Source organism: Lingula anatina, chromosome 3, assembly GCF_051362555.1.
Source record: "Lingula anatina isolate TDL-2025a chromosome 3, LinAna3.0, whole genome shotgun sequence".
Lineage (NCBI taxonomy): Eukaryota > Metazoa > Brachiopoda > Lingulata > Lingulida > Lingulidae > Lingula > Lingula anatina.
Window position 1 is genome coordinate 940,650 of NC_141769.1, and position 26,098 is coordinate 966,747.

General features: G+C 37.0%; 3 protein-coding genes across 3 annotated transcripts; all 3 read left to right on the forward strand.

Annotated features, from left to right (window-relative positions):
• The first annotated feature begins 529 nt into the window (after positions 1–529).
• Positions 530–7,785, forward strand: LOC106179501 (uncharacterized). The gene is made up of 2 exons (XM_013563160.2): positions 530–716; positions 4,035–7,785. Exons 1-2 carry the CDS (start codon positions 647–649, stop codon positions 6,794–6,796), a joined length of 2,832 nt encoding a protein of 943 aa, XP_013418614.2. The 5' UTR covers positions 530–646; the 3' UTR covers positions 6,797–7,785.
• Positions 7,786–9,216: 1,431 nt separating this feature from the next.
• On the forward strand, positions 9,217–15,368 carry LOC147762765 (uncharacterized). The gene is made up of 2 exons (XM_087007703.1): positions 9,217–9,286; positions 12,821–15,368. The coding sequence occupies exons 1-2, from the start codon at positions 9,217–9,219 to the stop codon at positions 14,512–14,514; spliced, it is 1,764 nt and encodes a 587-aa protein (XP_086863829.1). The 3' UTR covers positions 14,515–15,368.
• Positions 15,369–19,538: 4,170 nt separating this feature from the next.
• Positions 19,539–23,824, forward strand: LOC147762766 (uncharacterized). The gene is made up of 3 exons (XM_087007728.1): positions 19,539–20,786; positions 21,199–21,293; positions 23,189–23,824. The coding sequence occupies exons 1-3, from the start codon at positions 19,559–19,561 to the stop codon at positions 23,822–23,824; spliced, it is 1,959 nt and encodes a 652-aa protein (XP_086863854.1). The 5' UTR covers positions 19,539–19,558.
• Positions 23,825–26,098: the final 2,274 nt, after the last annotated feature.

Below are 26,098 nucleotides of genomic sequence, written 5' to 3' on the forward strand. Positions count from 1 at the left end.
TACATGCTGTTAAAACGACGTTATTAACTTGAACTCTTACAGCTTAATCAACTTTGTTCGTGTAACTGAATACTAAATGACAACAAAAGAAAAAAGCCACAGCAGCAGAGACCCCTTTAGATATGTGAATGGAATAAATTGTTTCTTCTTTTCCTCCAGTCATGTAATTTTACGTCAGGTAAAACAGTGTAGTAAAACAGGGCTTTGAAGATACATTGTTGGTTTCTTGAGATCAATACTTTCTCTGGGGATAAATGACTTGCATCTAAATAGAGCGTTATCGAACATTAAATTCAATTACGTTGTACTTTTACTACTTTGTCATTATAAAGGTTGTAACTAAACGACGGGCAATTAGAACACGTGCACTACTGTGAGTATTTCTTACGTTGTTTTGAGAACGATATACGTGCAACTCCACACTTAATGATGAAAGTACATACCTCAGCGTCTGATTAGTACCTTAATGTAAATAGAATTATTTCCTTATAGTGGGGAGATTATGACGTAAGTCTTGCGACTACTTAAACGCGAGAGTGCAGTCAGATATTTCGAAGCACTGGCTACTTTTGGAACTTGAGTAGAAGGAACGGATATAGTTTCTTCGGAAGTTCTTCCAAAGTTTGTAGACGACTTTGATTTAGCGATGGAGAGCGTGCGGCTTCTTCTGTTCACTGGAGTGCTTCTTGTTTTACAACCTCTAGTTAGCTCGCACGGTGAGTACATGAAAACTTTTATTGTAATTGTATCTTCAATGACAATAAAAATATATGCCAGGCAGAAAACGTAGGGAAGATACCTTGAAGACACTTATACCGTGCGGAATTCGCCCAGATTTACTTTGAACCTATATGCAGTATGTACGAGATGGTCGGGGGTTTTGGTTTGTATAATAATGCATTGTGAATAGTCATTAATTGGCTAACAAGCTCCTGCATCAGCACTTTTTCTCGGGACCTTGGTAATTGAATACCCTCTACCAGGATCACAAATTGTTTTTGTTTTTTTTTTCACTAAATGTTCACAGACATGTCTCTGGATAATTCATGGCATTTTTCTCAACTGCAGAAATTGCAGAAATATGCACATAATTAATTTGATTTAAACACGAACATAAATTACCTAAGCATCCATCCAATACCCCTGGTATTAATCTGATAACTTAAGGTTGAGTCCGGATTATTTAAATTTTTTTAATGATTGGCAGGGCGTATTCATCACAGTAAGCCTAATAAGATAAGTTGCTTAAAAAGGCTGCTGCGGCAAATCACCATGGTGACATCCAATTGCTGTAGAGAAGCAAGCACCTCAATGCTGGAACATTTTCAAAATTAGAGACAGCACAATCTCAACACCGTCTTGGGCACGAACATTATTTTTCCACGCGAATACTCTCTGCCTACCAAAGGCGCAATTAGTTGAAGATTTGGTCATGGATACCGGGTGGAATGCGATTGAGCCACTTTCAGTCAAAGAAACAGGGAAAGCGCATGAAGTGTACAACAGTTTACATTGCGGTTTTAATTCTCTTTTAGGTAATCATACATAATGATAATCAGTCGGCATTTTTCTTTGAAATTTCATTTTCTGTGTAATTTCCCCCACAGACTTTCTACCATTTTCGATTTTAAAAAAGAATATGTCGCACTTTCGTCCAATGGTTTTGCATGGAATAGGACGTTGCTATATTTTAATGTGACATAACTGCTATGTACTGAATATAAAATGCAATTATCGCGGAAAAATGCCTCCCTATTTGTAAAAATGATTATAAGTACAGTAACTCTAAAATTTGTCCTGATTCATTCATTATATATGAAGAGGTAGGATGGAAAGGGGGGGGTTAGAAAAACAGTGAATTTTGAATTTATTTATAGCCATTCATCGATTTTAAATTTCAAGAAAACATCCTTTTTCTCAGTGCCGTCGTTTTTGGTTTTTGTATTATTTTAAGCATGCAAAAAGAAAGAAGAAGACAGCAAAATCCCCTCTAAATTAAAGACAAAAAGATACTTAGCATATTCCGCCCTTTTTCTTAATAAGCTTAAAAGTCGGTAGGTAAGGTGAATTCAGTAGACATATGAATACATGGAATGGATTCTGATGCCTCAAATTTGCTAGCTCTGAACTTACAAGCATTTTTATCAACCGTGTAGGGTTATAGCTCCTACGATTCTTGGCAAAAAAAGTGCCCTTGTTTTGGGTGGAGGGGCGTTAAAAAGTTAAACTTGAATGTTTATTTGCTTCGCTTAAAATTCCATAACACAAACATTTGTTCAATTAAGAGTCTCATGGATCGTTGCGCCTTCACGTAAAGTGTTTAACATTGCAAGTAGGAATATGGACTATTTAAAGGAAGCACCCCTCACCATTATGTGTTTTGCTCTGGTGAACGACGTCCATTTTCAGTATTTTATCATGGAATGTGTGTGTCATTTAAATGGTTGTTAACTTTCAGTCGTTCACTTATTCTAGAAGCTTTAGAATTTTTTTTATATTACATAATTTTCATAAATATATCAGATGGCATTAAAGCATACAAACGGCTGAAGTGCACCCCTTTATTATATTCGGTAGAAATCAAACACTCCAAGATACTTCATGGTTTCAGAAGAATACAAGGAACATGTAATTGTAATGAAATGCCTATCATTATTTTTAGACGTCCACATGCATGTTGTTCATTCTACAATATTAAGCAATAGTAGGGGAAGAAGGACCTTCATAGCTAGTGTAACACATCTAAGCTCAAGAAACGACCTGACAGAAATCAATCATGTTCCTTATGGATAAAGATTCCAATGTATAAAATGCACCATGTATCCCTGGTTGTTGTTGACGCACGTGTATTCCTATAATAAATGGCGGCCATCTTGGATTATCTTGGAAAAGCCCTGGCAACCTTTGAATTATAATATCATTACCATGGATCTATCATGGATGCTTATTTCATGTGATTTTGTTTCCCTATATCTAAAATTAGCCTTCACATGAAAAAATCCCAAGTCAAGAAATTAAAAGATTTCCTGAAAACGACACTGTGGGGGTTTTAAAATCTTAATCAGAACCCACCATGAAGATATGTAAATCACTTACTAAATGTCGAGTAATTTTCTAGAATTTTACCATCGTTTTTTCACATTAAATAACTAATTGAAGCAGGTTGATAAATGATCACAGTATCGTCATAAATCATCACTCATCATATTCTACACTGTTATTACATGTCTTCAGGACAGACGACTGAATTATAAGCCTATAGGAATCCTAACAGATCCATTAAAACTAGATATAATAAGTATATATGGAGAGGGTGCTCATAATTATCTTATATCGTATTTACTCAAAATACCAAACGATGAAAATAAAAAAATTTTTAACAAAAACGGAGTGTAATAAGATAATTGGTCTTAATGCAAACTACATGTAAATATCCTCTAATTAAAGAAGAAGAATCGTGTTTATATTACAACTACAACCTTAGCACTTTTAATTTACTGTTTTAACAGTGTAAAAACACTAGCAAAGCCTGAAATTGTTATTGACTTATTTTTGGTTAATATAAGTATAACTTTGTTCATGGCAGTGCTTGATTTAAACATGAAAATGCTCAAACATTGTGGTTATAAAGGTTGCGATTGTCTATCGCACACACATCTTTTTATGCTATGTAGATATATGCAATATATAATTGTATAATTGATATTCATCTTGTACTCGAATTCAGTACTCACACTCACTAAAATGCATGTCTACTAGTAACGACAAAATTTTTCAATAAATAGTAGAAGCCATCATGTGTTCTTCATCTCAATCTAACAATATGGTTATTTCAGTTTTCTTCTACACTCGTGACTCTCGACTCACAGGTTCAAAGTTTCATGTCTTTTATATGTCTTTTAAAATGTATCGTAGAGTTTTTCCACAATTTATTGAAAACTTTAATTGCCAGTATAAATTAAAAAGCATATTTTGATTTCATTTGTAAATTGTAAGCATTATTCATTTTTTCATTGATCTCTTTATTATTTTAGGCTGTCATATAGGAGAACCAAGTCCGTACTGTTGCAACAGTCAGCCATGTTGTGCAAGCAATGAGGTTTGCTGTAACGGTCAGCCATACAACCCCCAGACCCACGAATGTTGCGATGCGGCTATTGTTGCAATAGGATCTTGTTGTAACAGTCAACAGTTCAACCCCCTGACCCACGAATGCTGCGATGCTACTATTGTCACAAAGGGATCTTGTTGTAACGGCCAGGTATACGATCCATTGACAAATAAGTGTTGCGGTGGTTCCTTGTTTCCATCATGGCTAGGTTGTTGTAACGGTGAGCCATACAACCCCCAGACCCACGAATGCTGCGGCACGTCCATTGTCACAAAAGGAACTTGTTGTAACGGTCAGTCATACAACCCTCAGACCCATGAATGCTGCAATACAGCTATTGTAACAATAGGCTCTTGCTGTAACGGTCAACCATACAACCCTCAGACCCACGAATGCTGCAATACAGCCATTGTGCCTATAGGTTCTTGCTGTAACGGTCAACCATACAACCCTCAGACCCACGAATGCTGCAATACAGCCATTGTGCCTATAGGTTCTTGCTGTAACGGCCAACCATACAACCCTCAGACCCACGAATGCTGCAATACAGCCATTGTGCCTATAGGTTCTTGCTGTAACGGCCAACCATACAACCCTCAGACACATGAATGCTGCAATACAGCCATTGTGCCTATAGGTTCTTGCTGTAACGGCCAACCATACAACCCTCAGACCCATGAATGCTGCAATACAGCCATTGTGCCTATAGGTTCTTGCTGTAACGGCCAACCATACAACCCTCAGACCCATGAATGCTGCAATACAGCCATTGTGCCTATAGGTTCTTGCTGTAACGGCCAACCATACAACCCTCAGACCCATGAATGCTGCAATACAGCCATTGTGCCTATAGGTTCTTGCTGTAACGGCCAACCATACAACCCTCAGACCCACGAATGCTGCAACACATTTATTGTCGCAATAGGATCTTGCTGTAACGGTCAACCATACAACCCTCAGACCCATGAATGCTGCAACACATTTATTGTCGCAATAGGATCTTGCTGTAACGGTCAACCATACAACCCTCAGACCCATGAATGCTGCAATACAGCTATTGTGCCTATAGGATCTTGCTGTAACGGTCAGGTATACAATCCATTGACAAATAAGTGTTGCGGTGTTTTTTTGATTTCGTCTTGGCTAGATTGTTGTAACGGTCAGTCCTACAACCCCCAGACTCAAGAATGCTGCGGCACATCCATTGTCACTAAAGGAACTTGCTGTAATAATCAACCCATAAAACCGAACTTCGAAGGATGCTGTGCAAACAATCCTTTTATTCTGACCACCCAAGAGTGTTGTGGCAGTACTGTAATCAATAAAGGTTCTCAAGCCTGCTGCAACGGCCAGGCATATAACCCATCTGTATACGTTTGCTGTGGAGGGACGCTTTACCTTAAAGCGTACAACGTAGCTTGTTGCGGTAACAGCCCAATCTACCAGGCTACATCTGGTTGCTGCAATGATAAGTCATTCAGCTTGGAAAGCGAAGAATGTTGCCTGGGCAACGTTGTACCAAAAGGTTCGTGTCATCTTTGCGGCAATATACAGTACGATCCATCTTTTGCTATTTGCTGTGGAGACAAACTCTACGAAATGTTGCCCAATAGCCAGTGTTGTGGCAGCATTCTCATCAACACTGTTTATTTGGGGTGCTGTGCTGGTAATCCTTATTCTCTTTCAACACAGGAGTGTTGCCAGAACACAGTCGTTAACAGAGGATCATGTTGTAACAACTGCCTATACGATCCAGCCACTCAAATATGCTGTGGAGGGAGTCTATATTCGAGGACAGAGTATGACCAATGTTGTGGAAATGCTCCATATAATTCTTTTGCGTACGAATGTTGCCTTGGAAATATCGTTCCAAAGGGCAATTGCCATCTATGTAACAACAAACCATACAACCCAGCCTCTCAGATATGTTGTGGGGGAACTATCTATTGGAAAACACAATATGATCAATGTTGCAGCAATTCCCCTTACAATTCTTTTGCTTACGAATGTTGCCTAGGCAACATTGTCCCAAGGGGCAACTGTCATCTATGTAACAACCAACCATACAACCCAGTCAGTCAAATATGTTGTGGCGGCACTATCTATTTGAAAGTACAGTATTACCAATGTTGTGTTAATTCCCCGTACAATTCTTACACGCACGAGTGTTGCCTGGGCAATATTGTTTCAAAGGGCAATTGTTATTTGTGTAACAACCAACCATACAACCCAGCCAGTCAAATGTGCTGTGGTGGAAATATCTATTGGAAATCACAGTTTGACGAGTGTTGTGCAGGCAACCCATACAACTCTGCAACCCAAGAGTGCTGTGGATCAACGGTGGTGAACAAAGGGAGCTGCTGCAATAACCAACCTTTCGACCCAGCAACAACCACCTGTTGTGGAGGGTATAGGATTCCAAAGGACTCGGCCGTGGTTGGATGCTGCGCCAATACCGTGTACAACAAAAATACGCACATATGCTGCGCTGGCGCCATCTATCCTAAAGACACTTGTATCTGCTGCAACGGAACTCCGTGTAATACGCAAACTCAGCAGTGCCTGAATAACCAAGTGGTCCCCTGCGATGGTACTTGTGACCCTAACGCCGTCGTTAATCCACCGCCCCACCAGCCCATCCCAGGGTTTGAAATGTTACCAAATGGCGTGATTCTCTTACCATAGACATCTTACGTTGACTTACCATGACTTGAGGCAACAAACCAATTAGAATTCTTCTTTAAATAAATGTTAAAATTCAACTTTAAATAAATGAAAATCTGGGCAGTAAAATGTAAATAATTACATCTTTATTTTGTTCAGTGATTGTGAAATGGTTTTCATTTGCATAACAAACAAGGGCAAAGGTGAGGATTAAGTTCTGAAATGTTGCGAAAGCAAGAAAAAAGTCTTAACATTATGCCAACAAAATAATTTAACCTATTGATGCTTATGGTTGATGTTTTTAGTTAAAGCTCTGAAGTGAAGTGGGTAATAACATTTATATTATATTATATTATATTATATTATATTATATTATATTATATTATATTAACACAAAAATGACCAATAATTTACATTTTTTATTTAAGCATCTAGTAAGATGATGTTCTTCATGAAGATATTATGGAGATACAACACATTTGTTGATATGAAAATAAGCATAATTCGTGAGCGTGTGTAGCAGTAAATAGACAATATATCCGTGGTTTTGAATACTATCACTTTTGTGTCGTTCGAGAATCGAGATCTTTTCATATGCCAGGGTTTGGGGGGGGGTACAGAGAAGGTATCTGTAGAGGCATACTACTAGGCTCTAAAGTTATTGGGTCAACGAACCCCTTTTTATATGTTTGTCAAATGGTTCTTCGTATTCACAGTGGCATCCCGTTTGCCTTTTTTGCGAAACAAACAACCACAAAACTCTAAACGTCGCAGTGCACGCTACGGCAACCTTGATACCAACGTTATATGAACCTTCTGGACGATGCACATCAACGTATTGTCTTAGTGACTAAATTTAAGTGTCAAACACATGTTATACATATAAAACCTAAACAAACATACATACTGGTGTAGTCAAGTTACAAGATTGTCAATTGTTGTTAATTGTAAATCTATAAGTGGATTTTGATGTTTCTGCAATTTGCTATAAAGCTATTATAATATTAATGTTTATTTACAAAAGAAGCAACTTTGTATCTTATGTTTTATTCTAAAAAGGATATGCAAAGACAACAAGAAAATTGTATTAATCATTGTTGTTTGAAATAAGGAAGTCCCATCTCTATTTTTGATTCTTGCTATTGATGAATTAATTTACTGGTGGAGTTCCTTTCATTTCGGATTAGTGGCAAATTTGCCTGCAGTAATTATTACCAAAAAGGGTTTCCTATCCGATATTTTCTACGCCAAATGTAATTTTCCTCAAGAAAGAGGCACCTTTCTCCTCCTCAATTAAGAATCATTGTTAACATCATCCTTGCACTTGGATTTGCACTTTGGAGCATGTTTTCCTGGCATTCCAGGAGGAAATATCGGGTGTTTTTATTTGAGGCGTGTAATTATCTCTGAATACTGATAATCAAATTACCCCCTTTCACAAGCCTCAATGCACCAATAAAAATTAATCATTTGAGTGTGGAGGCTTCGTTAAAGAGGCTCTCTTACCTCATAACCCGGCTTGTATCTCAAACTAGTGTGAAATAGAAAACTGTACCGCTCGCTTTGCTAATGGCCTCAAATATGTCGCTAATTTTATTTACCCACTGCATGTCTTCCAAGAAATAAACCGACTAAGAACAACTACAAATGGGCTCGAATTCACAGCAAACTGGCAACTAAAGGCTTAAAAGATGATGTAATGAAATGCTCATCCTGCAATTTTCGAGGCCACAAGGGTGATTACCGACATTCAGAGATTACAGATTCAGCTGAATTATTCATGCTCGTGAAAAGTTCAACATTACATGCTGTTAAAACGACATTATTAAAATGAACTCTTATAGCTAAATCAACTTTGTTCGTGCAGCTGAATACTAAATGACAACAACAACAACAAAAAAGCTACAGCAGCAGAAACGCCCAGATATATGCAGATGGTACAACTTGTTTTTTCTCTCCTATCATAAATTTTACAAGTAAAACAACGTAGTAAAACAGGGTTTTGAAAATACTTTGTTGGTTTCTTGAGATCAACACTTTCTCTGAGGGCAAATGGCTTGCATCTTAAATTAATGTCATTGAAAATTGATTTCAATTACATTGTACTTTTACTACTTCGTCATTATATAGGTTCAAACTAAACAATGTGTAATAAGAACACGTGCACTATTTCTTACGTTGTTTTGAGAACGATGTACAGGTTCTTACAATTCCACACATAAATGATGAAAATGCATGCCTCAGCGTCTGATTGGTGCCTTAATGTAAATAGAACTATTTCTTATAGATGGAAGATTATGACGTAAGTATTGCGACTACTTAAACGCTAGAGCAAAGTCATTTATTTCGGAGTAATGTCTGCTTTTGGAACTTGAGTAGAAAGAACGGATATAGTTTTTTCGGAAGTTCTTCCTAAGTTTGCACATGACTTTGATTTAGCGATGGAGAGCGTGCGGCTTTTTCTGTTCACTGGAGTGCTTATTGTTTTACAACCTCTAGTGAGCTCAAACGGTGAGTACCTGACAGATTTTATTGTAATTTTGTTTACGTATTTCAATGACGATGAAACCATATGCCAGGCACGCAGAAAACGTAGGGCAGACAAAACCCGCACACAATTTGACCAGATTTATTTTGAACCTATATACAGTGTTTAAGAGCTGGCCAGGTGTTTTGTTGTGTATAATAATGCATTTTAAATAGTCGTTATTTGGCCATTTACATTTACACTGCGGTTCATTTTCTGTGTAATTTCTGTGTAATTTCCCCATTTTTCCTTCCACGGTTTTACATGGAATAGGACATCGCTCGTTTTTACTGTGATATAATTGCTATAAATTGTATATTAAATGCAGTCATCGCTTGAAAACGCATCTTTTTTGTAAAGTACGGCTACTCTAAAATTTGTCCTGATTCATTCATTATATATGAACCGGTCGGAAGAAAAGGGGGAGTTTTGCAAAACAGTGAAATTTAAATTCATTTACAGCCAATTATCGATTTTAAATTTCAGGAAAACATTTTACGAAAGCCCTATTTCTCAGTGCCTTCGTTTTTTTCTTTTTGGCGTATTTTAAGCAGTACCTGATCGTGCACAAGGAAAGAAAAAGGCAGAAAAGTCCCCTCTAAATTAATGACAAAAATGCTAAGCATTTTCCACCCCTTTTTTAATAAGGTTAAAAGGTATTCAGGTGAATTCAATCTAAATATGAATACATGGAATGGATTTTGATGCATCACATTTTACTACTTCTTAACTTATAAGCATTTTCATCAACTACGTACCCTTTTTTTTTTGGGTGGAGGGACGTTTAAAATAGTAAAACTAAAATGTTAATGTATTGGAAGGCATAAACATTTAACCTATATGTTAGCTCCATATGTTGACTGATTTTGTTGTATTTTTTTATTATTTAAAATATTAATTTGCAGTGTTTGAAATTCCATTACACAAACATTTGTTCAATTAAGAGTCTCATGGGTCGTTGCGCCTATACGTAATGCATTTAGCATTGCAAATAGGAAGATGGACGAGTTAAAGGGAGCATACCTCACCATTATGTGTTTTGCTCTGGTGAGCAGTGTTCATTTTCAAAAAATTTACCTCGTTACCAAATGTTACGTAGATTTCAGTCGTTCACTTGGTTTGTTATGTACATGTTTATAACACCCTTTAAGTTTTAGATTTTTTTATATTACACAATTTTCACAGATATACTATCATTAAAGTAAATAAGTAGCTGGAGTACTATACCCCCCCCCCCCTTCAAATATTAAGTGATACTCAAATACTCCGAGATACTTCATCGTTTGAGAAGGATGCTAGAAAATGTAATTGTAATGAAACGTCTATCATTACTTTTTTGAACGTTCATGAATATGCATGTTGTTGACTCTACATTATTGAGGGATAGAACTGTAGGTAAGGCTGCATTGTGTATGCGTAGCGACACCTGGTGTCTGTTGTTGAGGATGCATATATGAGCCTATTTGGACTAGATGGGACTTAATTATCATACTAGATTGGTTGGATTAAAGGTTGCCCATTTTATGGTTTTTTATCTGCCAAAGAAACCTGCATTAGCCCAGTTGGACCGTATGGGTCTTATATGGGACCCTTATTTTAGGTCATCTGGGCTTGCTGACATGGGATCCACAGGGAGCTTATGGACAAATCCATCTGTAACCCACATCACAGCCCATAAGGGTCACATATGGTACCCATTGTTGCGTGGTGACTAAACTCATTCTCAATATTAAGGTCCATTTAACTTTTTTTAAAATGAAATGTAAGCGTTTTGGTCAAGTGGAACTTGAAGGACATCAATCTAGCGGCTAAAATAATAATAATAATAATAATAATAATAACTATTTATCTATTCTCACACAAAAAAGACTAAATTTTAAACCTTCATTCCTGACACTTGCGGTACCATCTCACTTTCTCCAACCGATCTAGATCATTTTTACTAAAGCAGGAAATATGCAACTTGTCAGGAAACAAGTATGGTGTTTTACGTCTGAGAAATGTCTTGAATGTTTATTTCAATAACACATGACTAGCTTGCAGCTATTATCATGATGTTGCCAGATTTTTAGAAAACCGAAAAGCCTTAGTTACGCCTTTTGGCGCACGTCATTATTTTGAGTTGTTTGATATTTTTGTATTATTTTAGCCATTAATAAATCCTCAGTTTAGTTCTACCTATTATTAGTAAGAGAATATTGTGACAGGACGCAGTCAAATATTTCAGAGGAAGCAAAAGTTCTCATAGAAATTTTTTTAAAAACCTTCGTTACCAGGCACTGTGAAAAATATACTTGAGGTTAAGGACAGATGTGTCAGTAAAATAAACATGCGTTTCGTACATCTTGTACTCCTCTAGCACAATCTAATTTTTGTTCGTATTAATAGCATGGGGATATTATTCAAAAAGGGATGATTTTTAAAACTTTCGTTACCAAAACAGGCTAAACCTATATTACTTCATCCCTGTTTTTTCCTAGTTCCCATGCTAGGATTCCTTATAACTTTTAGTGTGTCATTTTGGGGACTTCATAGGAAAGCACTGTAGTAAAATAAAAACTGTTGCAATTATTTTCCAGATTGGCCCTACAATGGTTTAGATTGCCTGGACTATATATAAATGCAATACATTATTGTATGACGGATACCCATCCCATTTCAGTATGTACAATGCAAAAATTCCTTAAGACAGAAATGACAAATAATTCATGATTTGCTTGTTGACAACAGACGCAAACTGGCTCCTTTCCGATTTAAGCAGGAGTTTTGCCATTTTAGGTGCAGTGTAGTTATGGGTCGCCTACCATGGGATGCCTAACTCAATAATTCAATAATCCAAATCCAAATATACAAATTGTAGTAAAGGTCACGTGTAATGCTACCTGTCTTAAATAGCATTTCAAATATCTGGCTTTACAAATTTCGCTCTATTAAGATTGGGCAACCTCTTGTGGATGGGCTTAATGGACAAAATGTTTAACTATGTTATAATAATATGTTTTAATCGCTAATGTAGGCGACAAAATATAGACAAACAATTAAAATTGACTGACAGCCAAAAGACGTTAACCTCGTGTACCAGGTATGGCCTATCGAATATTTTTCATGTCAGAACTACAAACCGCCCCCCCCCCCCCCCATCACGAGCGCGAGTTTAGTTTTTGCAGATTTCCTCCCTAAATTCAATTTTTGTCCAGCACCAGTGTGAATGTCTGCATTCCCTTAATTGCTTTCAAAACAATGTCCTCGCTTAAACGTCTGAAATACTGATGAGATGACAAAAATTATCAATAAATATTAGAAGTCATCATGTTCTCTTTACCTCTTTATCTTAATTCGACAACATTGTTATTTCATTTCTCTTTTACACTAGTAGACTCACGACAAGAAAGAAATTTTACCAGATTTATTGAAAAGTGTATTGTCCTGCATGCTTTTTTTTAAAAAAGGATATTCTTGATGAAATTAATACATTGAAAGCATTAAATACTTTTTCATTGATCTCTTTATTCTTTTAGGCTGCGATATAGGCGAACCAAGTCCGGGTTGTTGCAGCAGTCTGCCATGTTGTCCAAGTAACGGTCAGCCGTTCAACCCCCAGACCCATGAATGCTGTGACACATCCATTGTCACAAAAGGAACTTGCTGTAATAATCAAATTATAAACCCCAACTTCCAAGGATGCTGTGCAAACAACCCTTTTATTCTGACCACCCAAGAGTGTTGTGGCAGTACTGTAATTAATAAAGGTTCTCAAGCCTGCTGCAACGGCCAGGCATATAACCCATCTGTATACGTTTGCTGTGGAGGGACCCTTTACTTTGAAGCGTTCAACGTAGCTTGTTGTGGTAACAGCCTAATCAACCAGGCCACATCGGGTTGCTGCAATGATAGGTCATTTACCTTGGAAAGCGAAGAATGTTGTCATGGCAGCGTTGTACCAAAAGGTTCCTGTAATTTCTGCGGCAATTTACAGTACAATCCATCTATAGCCATTTGCTGTGGGAACACACTCTACGGAAGGTTGGCCAACGGTCAATGTTGTGGAAGCACTCACATCAACACTGCCTATCAAGGGTGCTGTGCTGGTAATCCTTATTCTCTGTCAACCCAGGAGTGTTGTCAGAACATTGTCATAAAAAAAGGATCATGTTGTAACGACAAACCATACAGCCCAGCCAGTCAAATATGTTGTGGTGGAACTCTCTATTGGAAAATATATGCTCAATGTTGTGGAAGCACTCACATCAACACTGCCTATCAAGGGTGCTGTGCTGGTAATCCTTATTCACTGTCAGCCCAGGAGTGTTGTCAGAACATTGTCGTAAAAAAAGGATCATGTTGTAACGACAAACCATACAGCCCAGCCAGTCAAATATGTTGTGGTGGAACTCTCTATTGGAAAATACAATATGATCAATGTTGTGTTAATTCCCCTTACAATCCTAACACGCACGAGTGTTGCCTGGGCAATATTGTATCAAGGGGCCATTGCCATCTATGTAACAACCAACCATACAACCCAGCCAGTCAAATATGTTGTGGGGGAACTATCTATTGGAAAATACAATATGATCAATGTTGTGTTAATTCCCCTTACAATTCTAATACGCAAGAGTGTTGCCAGGGAAATATTGTTTCAAAGGACAACTGTAATTTGTGTAACAACCAACCATACAACCCAGCCACTCAAATATGTTGTGGGGGAACTATCTATTGGAAAGTACATAATCAGTGTTGTGGTGATTCTCCTTACGATTCTATTTCGCACGAGTGTTGCCAGGACAATATTGTACCAAGGGGCAATTGCCATCTATGTAACAGCCAACAATACGACCCAGCCAGTCAAATATGCTGTGGGGGAACTGTCCATTGGAAAGTACTATATGATAAATGTTGTGAAGGTTCTCCTTACGATTCTATTTCGCACCAATGTTGCCAGGGTAATATTGTTGGAAGGGGCAATTGCCATCTATGTGACAACTATCCATACGACCCATACAGTCAAATATGCTGTGATAGAGATATCTATTGGAAAACACAATATGATCAATGCTGTGAAGGAAACCCATACAACTCTGCAAACCAAGAGTGTTGTGGCGGCGTTAGGATTCCAAAGAACTCGACCGTGTTTGGATGCTGTGCTGACATCCTGTACAACAAATATACGCATTTCTGCTGTGCGGGTGACATCTATCCCAAATATACTTAAATCGACTGCAACGGAGATAACCAAATGGCCTGGATATGTCACCAATTTGGGTGATTCTCTTACCGTAGTCCCCTTACCTTGACTTACCTTGACTTGAGGCAACAAACCAAGTTTGAATTCTTCTTAACTTTAAATAAATCAATATCTGGACAGTAAAATTTAATTCATGTCATCTTTATGTTGCGTTTCTTTACTGCCACAGTTGACAAAGCGACTGTGAAATGATATTTAATTGCAAAACAAGCAAGCGTAAAGGTGAGGACGAAGTTAAGAAAAAACTTTTCTAACGTTATGCCAACAAAATATTTTAACCTATAGATGCTTATGGTTGATGTTTTTAGTTTAAGCTCTGAAGTGAAGAGGTTAATTCCTGGTGTTAACATTTAAATGATATTATATATACACAAGATATTACCAATAATATTGACTTCTGAATTATTCTGAAAAACCTGCATATTCCATATTTTCAGTGGTGTCCTATTTACGAAATCATAGTTCACTCATGTTTTAGTCCTCTTTATAGCTCTCAACCCTTGATTTTCACTTAAATTTTCATTTGTAATGTTTTCAACATCTATAAGATCATGCTTTCACACAGCGTGTTCCCAATACTAAATCTCAAGAATGACAATAATGAAACATATCTGGTTAACAATTAGCTAACACTTGCCGTTGTGGTAAAAAATACATGAGCCCAGTTCGATTAAAAAAAATGTTGCTTTTGAAAGTTAAGAGATGTGACCTCTCCCAATACATGATAAATGGTGTCCCCTGAAATGTATTTGGCGAGAATAAGATTGATATTACAGTGACGAATAAGGAAAGAAACAAAGAAATAAAGGGGTACATAAAAATCTGAATGCAAATTATTAAAATAAAGAAACAAATGAGTGATTGAGTGAATGTGTGGTTTACAGGGTGGGTGAGTGGATAGATGAGTGAATGAATTAATGGAAAATAATAAAAAAATATGAATTAAGCTAAATCACATCTTACAACTACAACTATATGAGGTAGAGTCTATTAACGCAAGTAACACATCACCATTCACGTCAACAAGTCTAGATGGTGGCTTGAAATGTAGCTTATGATTCTCATCATCAATAACTTAAAGATTGGTGTACAGAAACGTAGGCCTACTGTTAAGCTCTTGATATTAATGTGATGGTATATAGAAACGTAGTGTATGACTCTCAATTTAAATAAAAGTGAACAGAAACATAGCAGATGGGCATCTGTATTAATTCTGAATATATTGATGTCAAGAAAAACTGCATTTTATAAACTCCTTACCGGGCCCATAAACAGTGCTTCCCCTTTCTTCCACTGCACGTACTGTCCAGAGATCAATGTATACGAGATATTGGCCCAGTACCTGCCTGTATAAATAAAGGACATATTTTTAAACGGGTAGCTACAAGATGAAATTTGTAATAATCGGGAGGAAAACTACAAAATCAAAACGCAAATAGATATTCTTCTTTAGAATAAGACTGCTGTATATTTCTGCTGGGAATATCTGCACAATCGGACATATTGAGTAGTGTAATGGTATCTTTGACAGCCCATCAATTTGCCCAGCACTCTTACTCTCCACTCTTAAGAAAGCAACAAATGAAACAATTTTTTAATTAAAACAAACAAACAAACAAAAAACTTACTGTGTATACCAGAGTCTGAAAGTGACATATCTTTTAATTGTTGTTCACCAACCAATGAGGTAGAATAATGGTACAGAGAAAAAAAATGATACGAAGTTGTTTCTATGGAGTAAGGCTCGAGGCAGCGGAGAATGTTGCCAAAATCCCTTTTTGGAAAATTTTCCTAATTCAGTGATCCTTTGGAAAACATTAAATGCTCCGTAGGAAATATGGCACTTGTCACTGAGATCTATGGGACAAAATTCAGATTTAAAATTTATCTATTTATTTATTTATTATTATCTTTTTCTGAAGGAGAAGGTTTTTTTATACCACAGGAAAATGGAGCAAGAGACAAAGCACTCAGGGTTTTTTTTTATAAAACCTCCATTAACAGAATAATATTATGAATTGGTGATTTAATGTTGATATTTTTCATGGGTTTATAATGAATAAATTATATATGCAGCAGTAATTACATGTAAGTTATATAGTATAAAGTTGTAAAAAAACAACAGTAAAAGGACCCAGGGAATGGATTATTCTCTTTTTTCACAATACTTATAAACATGATTGCATGATGGCAGATTTGTTATGTTGTTATTATGATATTTATCATCATTAATCAATGACGAGACAATGACAAAGAACAACATGAGGGTGAGCATCGTGGATGCACATTGTCAAATCGCAAATTAAAAGATATATTTATCATGATAAGAACTGATAATTTTTTTATATCGTTGTTTTAAATTAAAAATTTTCGGGTTGAAAACATAGTGAGGCTGATTATCACATGCAACAATGTGCGTGTTGTCATTTCTAACCAAAACTCCCCTCAGCAAAGAAGTACTTCAGTAGCTCAGACAGCACATGGTATCGCCATCATTGGTGTTTTTCGAAACTTCAAGAAGGCTTGTTTTGCAACTATCAAGAACCCTCATGAAGTGGTAAACACGAGCCAAAAGCTTTCAATACTGCGGCATTTCCCTCTCAAACTTGTCGCCCGTGGGAAGGATGCACAATTTCCCATCAATATGTCACCTCTTGACAGACAATTATCAAGCTGGCAGTGTGCTGAGGGTCACTTAGCTGTGACGTCTTTGGTTCTGACCAGCTGATTCTAATCATATCCAGCAAGATGAAATGACTTTGATTGCTACTTGAACAACCATTTGGAAGACTTTGATTGTCTCTATAGAAATGTCACCTATGCCACTAAGATTGTTGGTGAAACTATTTCTTGACGTGTTCCTCCAATCCACATAACATTTTCACAGTTAGATTTAAGACTACTCCAATCTTGCACGTCATCAAACAAGTTTCTTTGGTGCATTCTTGTTCATCTTGTGTAAAGGTCTTTGTAATCTTATCTTTTCTGATGTGGTGGCCAAAGACCTTTAATTTCATTCTTGAGATGGTTTGTAAGATATTCTCAGACTCGATTTGAATAATTGTAGTTTCTTTTAGCTTACGCCATATTCTCTTGTATAGTGTCTAAGAAAATTGACATGGGTGATGAAATTCACCATGTTTTGTCTTGGCATTTATTTATTTTTTTTATTTTCAAATTGTCATTATATGTAACAGAATTATATAAGAAAAGACACAACACTTAGTACTAGTAATTGTTTTCTAAAATCCTCCATACACAATATTCTTCGTGAATTAGGTTATTATTATTTTTTTTCTTTTTTTAACATGGATTTTGATTTTTATCTATGGGTTCATCAATTATGAATTAATTTTATATATAACAGTAATTAACATGCGTGTTTTATAATAAGGAACAACAATTTTAATAGGACACTACTTTAGGGTTTTTAAAAAGAAGGAGAAGATCCCTTGGGTTATTTGGATCCCAATTAGTTAGTAAAGATATATGACATCAACTAATAACGAACGTGAAGGGTGCGTTTTACTGTAATTTAGACTATGTTGACGTCACTGGAATCGTTTTAACGAGGATCATCCAAGGAATTAGCACCGTGAGACAACTTTCCGTTTTTAATTATAACTTATCAGATAACGCACCTGATACAAATAAAGATATAAATTGCAAGCTCTGAAGTCCCTTCTCCTGCGCAAGCATAAAGGATAGGCATTTCATGAGCATAACTGGCGTCGTATTTCGATACCCCAGGTGAGGCAAAGGGTGAATATTATCGGCAGAACCTTTACGCAAGGACGACTCGATTTACCTGTTGTTTCCTCGTAGTAATTATCGAGAAAGCAATGCCTGTCTACAACCGTTACTTAGACAGAAAAGGCGTGACTGAATACTCTCTGTCATGCGTCAGTCATTTGCATGCTGAGACACACCACGCAGGTGAAGCATGAACCAATGAGTGACCAATGGCTGCAGACTCCGATTGCAATACATTCAGCTTCTCACTGATGTTTCGCGCATCTCTTCTATTTGTGAAATAGGCTCATGTGATCAGTCTTAAACGGTAACAAATCTTCGTATGAGATCCATACTTCACAATATATACATTGTAAACAGCTTATACAAACATAACGAATCCTATTTTACTATAAAATCGGCACTTATCACAATGACATGTAGTCTGGAATCTGTTCTTGACATTGGACCAGTGACCTCTATAGGCCTAGACGGCTACCCTGTCTAATAATCTACTAAGCAATTAACTATTACAATAAACACGATTTTTTTAGGAAAAATACATTGATTAACTTTAAATGTCGGAACTGATTCATTATCATAGGAAAGTACATGTATGGAAAAAGAATTCTCTTTTTATCGTCATCGGTAAAAACCTGTTCCCATACTGAAATCGTGTTTTCGGCCGTCAGACTGGACCGACGTTTTAAAAATAATGGCACAATAAGCCATAACATGAATAAGGTGTTAGCATAGAAGACCGTGCATGCGACCACAGCTGCCCGGGAAGACTGCCAAACACTGGGTTTTAATTTATTCATTTATATTTTATTATTTTATAGTTATATACATTTTCTCCTACACTCTCACACACTCCCATTCACGCGCCTTCTTCTACATATAAATATCTACTGATATATACTCTTTCACTAACATTATTTTTTGTATATGTTTCGAGAGATATATTTATTTTATCTATTCATATATCTATTTATTTTACTGCATGGCAAATTTGAACTTTCTGTGGTGTCATTTAATAAACTGACCAATATCGACGAAGAATGGTTTCCATGAGGAAGTATTGACATTTTCTCATTGCTGAGAAGGTATGGCAACTGCTATCAAATTCTCCAATTTGATGAGTCATCTAAGAAGGCGGTGACAAAAATCCGTGCCGTAAAGGTATAAAATCTCAAAATCACGAAACCTGCCCAGCAGTGCCGGTCAGTCCGCGGAGGGCTTGCTATGAAATAGCCGGAGATTCATAATCAGTGGCACGATGTTCAATGTCAAGTCTACTCTCAGCGGCGTGTTTTTGTTTCTTGTTCTCACAACGGTCACGGGGCAAGGAAACGGCATTCCCAAGCTAGATGCTACAAATTACGGGAGCACCACGCCAACTTTTCACAACACAACAGTTTTGAATTCATCTTTCACCCAAGACAGTACGTCCACTCAAATTAAAACCAGAAATGACGAAAACGCAAAGGAAGTGTCTACAGTACCTTGGACCCCGTCGGACTCTAGTCTTGAACAACCACAAACAAAAACAGCGATTACCGCGGGATTCAGTCGTCCAGAGGAGTCCACTGGCAAGGCCTCTTACCCTTGGCTCGGGTTCACAGTTGAACACAACGAGGAACCCGCTCCTCTCACGACTACAGTAGCTGGATTCAGTTCGGAATCAAATTCAGGGGATGTAGGGCTGATTTTTAACCGTACTTTTCCGCCACAGTTCTGCGCCAGAAACCCAGACAAACGCGTTAAAGTGTTTTGCTACTGCGATGAATTCTGCGACGTGTTCAATGATTGCTGTCCGCCGCTTCACACCTGTCCGGAGAGTTCACAAGCCGAAGAGGATCACGGGAAAAGGAGGGCCCGAGAGGGACTTGGACGAAATAACATTGCTTGTAAGTCACAGTCCACAATACGTTTAAGAGGAGTTGTTAGTCATAACTTTTGGATGATATCAGCGTGTCCGTATGAATGGGGTAACGACAGCGTTCGTGATAAATGTGAAAATTCAACCAACAGAAATGCCATTGACCGCCTTCTTCCTGTTTCGGATCCCGTCACAAAATTGGCATTTCAAAATCAATACTGCGCGGAGTGCCACCTTTCTACCAACCCAATCAAGTGGACGTCATATGTCACGTGTTTTTGGCCCGGCACAGTTGAGGGTCTTTCCATTACAAGCGTGACCGATGTCATGGATCTTTTGAAATCAAGACCGTCGTGTGGGCTACGCTTTGAACCGCCAGCAGATTTACCCGGACGCCCATGTGCCCCGAATGGAAACCCACCTGCCAGTTTTGTGGGGTGGTACACCGGGCGACAGTGTGGACCGAAAGCAGACCCTCGACTTAAAGAGCTGTGTTCCACCGGACAAATGTTAATTACACGTGTCCAACCGGAATTGCGTCCTGTCTTCTACATGAGAAACGTCTTTTGTTGGCTTTGTGAGAACGACAACATGATACCGACGGATATAGATTGTCCAGAAGAGAGTAAGTTGTAACTGAAATCATACCATATACATGTATATCTATAGGGTTATTTAGACATTGCTGTTGTGTCACTGGTTATTATGGGTTATTATGTCACTGTTTGTAAATCTGCTACCAAAACATTGCATTATTGAGGCCAAATACACTACTTGCTAAAACTTAAGTTGTAACTACCAAATAAATACCATTTTATTCGTGTCCATGTTGATGATGCCTGATATCCCTTTAAATAATTTAATTAATTGATGTTGGACTTTTGGGTAAAGTGTCCATTAAGTAATTCAAAATATTCTCTTCGAACTGAATTTGGTATACTTTTGTTCAATATCCAAAGCCATATTCAAAGCCGAAGGTTGAAACGTAAAAAGATCCCTTGTACCTCCCAAACCCATGGTATTGTTCTTATTTTCAGTCCCAGATGGTGCCCGTGACTTCAGTCCCATAGGCCTCACAATGCTACTTGATCCCTCAGCCGAACATTCTAAAGCCTGTGAAGCAGGACAGAAGGTGAGTTCGTTGGTTGTAGATCACCATCAGAGAAATGTCAGCTGAAGATGGAAGAAAAACATAGGAAAAAAATTATTGCTTTTTTATTTTTGATGTATTTAGAAAAACAAATTCAAGATTCTCTGGTTGTCCTTGAATCTCCTGTGCTCTTTTTCCAAACTATGTTGCTTTAGAGGATGGTTTATATTTTTGTAAAAAAAAAAATGACAAGCACTCCATTAAAAAGGGATCAATTAGTATATAATCACGTCTTTGAAGTCAATATATTGTGTATGTCGCGTGTGCACACCAATCTCTTGGTCTTTTCTTTCTACATATATATTCAAGCGCAAAACGGTCTTAAAATATGTTTGAAGTAATCATTGGATTGCAGTTTGAAACATCTGTGTGACTTTTTGTGGCTTTTATTTTGCTTGGATGTGGTACGGTTTATTTCCGAAGCAATTTTTTGGGAATTTTGTTGCATCTGTGTCCTGAACATATTTTTCAAATGCACAAAAATCAATCAAAGGGTATATTTTCTAAAAAATGAAAAAAAAAAAAAACCTCAGGGGTTATAATAACATTTATTTTATTTGTATTCTTTATTTTACTTTATTTTTTATTGCATTAAATTAACTTTATTTTGTGAATTAATAATTTTACAGAGCGTTAAACTTTAAAATGTGAACATTTGCATTACGAGCGGAATTTATTAATTATTTTCCTGCTGCCTTTATTAATGTTTTTAAGAAATTCATACCCTAAAGTAATTTTCATTCATCCTCTCCTCATACTAGTTCTATATCAACCAAAGACCAAATAAAAATGCTTTAAGACGTATTTGATGATAAATAAAACCTTTATTACAAATCATTATGAACGGAAAATTAGCATATAAATGGACTGAAATACAGCTGTACATTGTTACCTGGGTACAACAGGTGTACAGAGAGACTTCATATAATTTCTAAACAGATTCAGATATTTTAAAACTTAAAAAAGATAAATATAAAGATTAATATGGATTGAAAAAAAACTGAAAGATAAAATATTCTATTAATACATATTTTGTGTCAAAAGTGCATTCTCACTTGGCAAATCATGTTAGTGACATTGTCACCCACTTCACGTGTATAGTTATTAACACAAACCTTGTTTATGATGCATGGTTTCTGCAAAGTATTTTCAGTTACTTTGAGTGCAATTTCAGGAAGCTTTTTCACTCCGTTTTGAGTGTCGCCGAAAGTTTATCACGCTCGTAGAGGCGTATCACTCAATTAATGTGATTGCATTCAGCAAAAGTCCCTGCAAAGTTGGCTCGATCTCCGTAAACTCATTAGGAATGCTCTTTGTGTATATATTTGGCACTTGGAGATATTTTCCATCCGTAATTGCACATCGTCTTTCAAACTTTGCAACATTTTTTTTTTCAAAACTTATCTTTCACGTTTCTCATATTATAATTAGAGTTAGGAATTAACCACTGCAAAATAGTTTATCCTTTAAAGAAATCATTAACAGAGAGCAGAATTTTGAGGTTTTGAGATCATTTTCCGTCCATATAGCAAAATTCCGTCCGTAATGCAAAACGAACGTCACGCTTGCATTTTAAGATTTGTGTTTCTAGCAAGGTTCTGTTTCAGTTAATCAGTCAATTAGTCAATCAATTTTTCATCAAAACCATACTTATTGTAGAACATGCACCCCTTCCCCGTGTTCTAAAACAAAATAGGTAACATTACGAAGCAAATTTTGAAAGAAACATCTCTCCTATCAAATCAATAATTATTCCAAAAAACAAAAAGAGCAGTATGACAGTCTGAACACGGTGAGGTAAATTTTTTTTTTTTTTTTTTTTTTTTTTTTTTTTTTTTTTTTGATAGAATATGAACGTCGGAATGGTTTTCTTCCAGGCAACTTGTGATGATGATGATGATGATGATGATGATGACGAGAGCCAATGCCAGTCAGTTATATCATCCCTGTTTAACGTGGAGTTCCCTTTCCAAGTGGCTGTCATCGCCAGCGGTGCTTCGAACGTTTCGGCCTACCGTGGTGTTTGCGGAACTGTTTATATACAAGCTGATTACTTATTTATATCGTATCCATTCCTTAATACTTTGGCTGATGGACCATGGTATTTCAGTCGTGGCAATGGCGTGAATTGCACAGAGATGGTAGAAACACAGAATGGACAAAACACGACCCATACCGTAGTGGCTATTTGGTCCATGGGGATTCACTTGCGGGAAGATATCCAGCAGTACAGCGAGGGTCTCAAGAGGCTCGAATCTTTTAAAGAAGAAATTAACAGAGAGCTGCTCGCCAGAGACGAAAAGTTTACGTATGGCGACAAGACGTATCAACTTCGTGTTTTGCTTAATGAAGGTTTGCATTGCGCAGGTGTCACAACAAGGAATGGTTCCAAGATCATGACTCCAACGGCAACCAATCCAGGAGATGTCCCACGTTCTCGAGGGGAGGTAGCTTTTGCGCCACCGACACATGCATTTTTATTTGTGGCATTTTGGTTTTCAACATTACCATGAGCATTAAGTGTGAACCAAGCTCCACATACAGCACCAAAGCCGTAGACTCTTCAAACACATCAGTGTGCATTGTTTAATATTGTCTCCGTATATTGATTGCATTATAAAGATAATCTTGATAAGAACAAACGCATAGAACGGAGTATACAATCTGTTTACTAAAAGTTAAATCTCAAACGTATTATTTGGTCGGTCAGCTCTAAAATGCGATTGTAGATTCTAGGAAAGTTATATCAAGGTGTAGATATAAGTGTAAGCTTCTCGTAAGCACAGAAGAAAGGTTAAAATTTGCCTTATCACCGTGTTCTCATATCTATTCAAGAAGCAGAGAAGAAAGGCTAAATCAGAAAAAAAAACAATTTTGCCTTATCACCGTGTTCTCATATCTATTCAAGAAGCACAGAAGAAAGGCTAAATCAGAGAAAAACAATTTTGCCTTATCACCGTGTTCTCATATCTATTCAAGAAGCAAAGAAGAAAGGCTTAATCAGAAAAAAAACACCTTTGCCTTAGTTCTCACATCTATTCAAGAAGCACAGAAGAAAGGCTTAATCAGAAAAAAAACATCGTTTTGCCTTAACGCCGTGTTCTAGATTATTCCAGAGTATATGTGTAAAGAAATCATTTAAAGGAAAGAATAAAGCACCATATTTAACCGGACTCTAGACTCGTGTTGATTACGTTTTACCCTTGTGAACAACAACAAAATCGTGGTAATAGTACGAAGTTTGTTTTTGTTGCATTATTCATCACTTACGGGGTTCGATTGGGTGCCCAACCGTTAATTTTCCATTTCGCTGCTTTGCAAATTGGCGTGAGGTAGCAATCGCTTTTCGACGAAACTCCATAACTCGGCAAGATATTCTCATGCAAATTGGCCTTATTGTTGACCAGGGTCGCAGCATTTTTAGAATAAAATAGGAAAAAAAACTTTGAAAGTGCGAAATTACAATCTTATCTTGATATAACCCACAATACCATGGAAATAATGCCAATCTAATTCACACGTATACTGTAAAAACTGACATAATTAAAACTATCAAGACAATTTGACGATATATTTATTCAAACAAGAGGAAAGGGGCTTTTATTCAGATGTTTCTCAAGACATTTAGTATGGTTAAGCGCCGTCAATTTCGCTTTCGTTTTTTTCTTTCTTCAGCGCAGTTATTTCAGTTTCTTAAGCAAGGTGCTGGACGATAAACGCCACATTTCACGTATACAATACGAAGGCGATTTCAGTTAAATGGAAAATAATAAAAAGTTACAACCTTAAAGGTTTACAAAGCGACCATTATCACACAGTTTCACTAAAAGCATATAGGTTACACAGGCTACATCTGCATTTGGGTCCTTCCCAAAGCCTTAAAAGTGATTTAAACTCATTTGAATTAATGCTTTGCTTTAAGTCATTTGAGAGATCATTCCATATTTCTGGCCCAAGATATGATAAGGGGTTTTTTGCCGTATGTCACTGTGTTAAATCTGGGTATATTTAGAGTCTTTTCTCCTCTACGGTTGTAACTTTTTATTCTTTCCTGGAAAAGGTCGGAGATTTAGGAAGGTGCAAGTCCATGTATAGGTTTGTAAACCTCAAGTGCAAGCATACGTAGCCTGTTCAAGGGCAGAGTGCTGAGGCCTGACATATTTAAAAGCTCGTCGTAACTGCTTGTGTGGTTGTCGTAGACAAATCTTAGACCCCTTTCCTGTATCTTTTCTAATTTTTTCACATTTCCCTCACCACAAAAGTGCCATACTAACGGACAATAATTAAAGTTTGATAATGTAAAGTGATGAGAAAATGTCTGAGAAAAAAGAGTTCAGTTGTTCTGCCATAATCCCTTCATATATTTTTGAAAATACTGGGAGCACACTTACTGGCCTATAATTTTCCTTGTCAAAAGTGTCCTTTTTCTTATGGATGGGTGTAACATCAGTTCCTTTCATTTCGGATTTCTGGCAAATTTCCTTGAAGGAATTATTACTGTCTTGTTTCCTATTATTTAATAAAATTAAATAAACAACTACCGAGGTTGAATCACATTTCCTGTCTTTACCCATAAACGTCTACTTATACCCCCGTCACACTAGAGGCAGAATGAACAAGAATGCCGTCGGAAAGACAATTCTTTGTGCATCCTGGATAGTCAAAGAGAATTCTAAACATTCCGAGTGCATTTCAAATAGTTTTACCCATTCTTGTTGTCGGCCTGAATGTTAAAAACTTTCGAAGTGCATTCCAAGTGAAAAATTATCGAATGGCATTTGGATAGT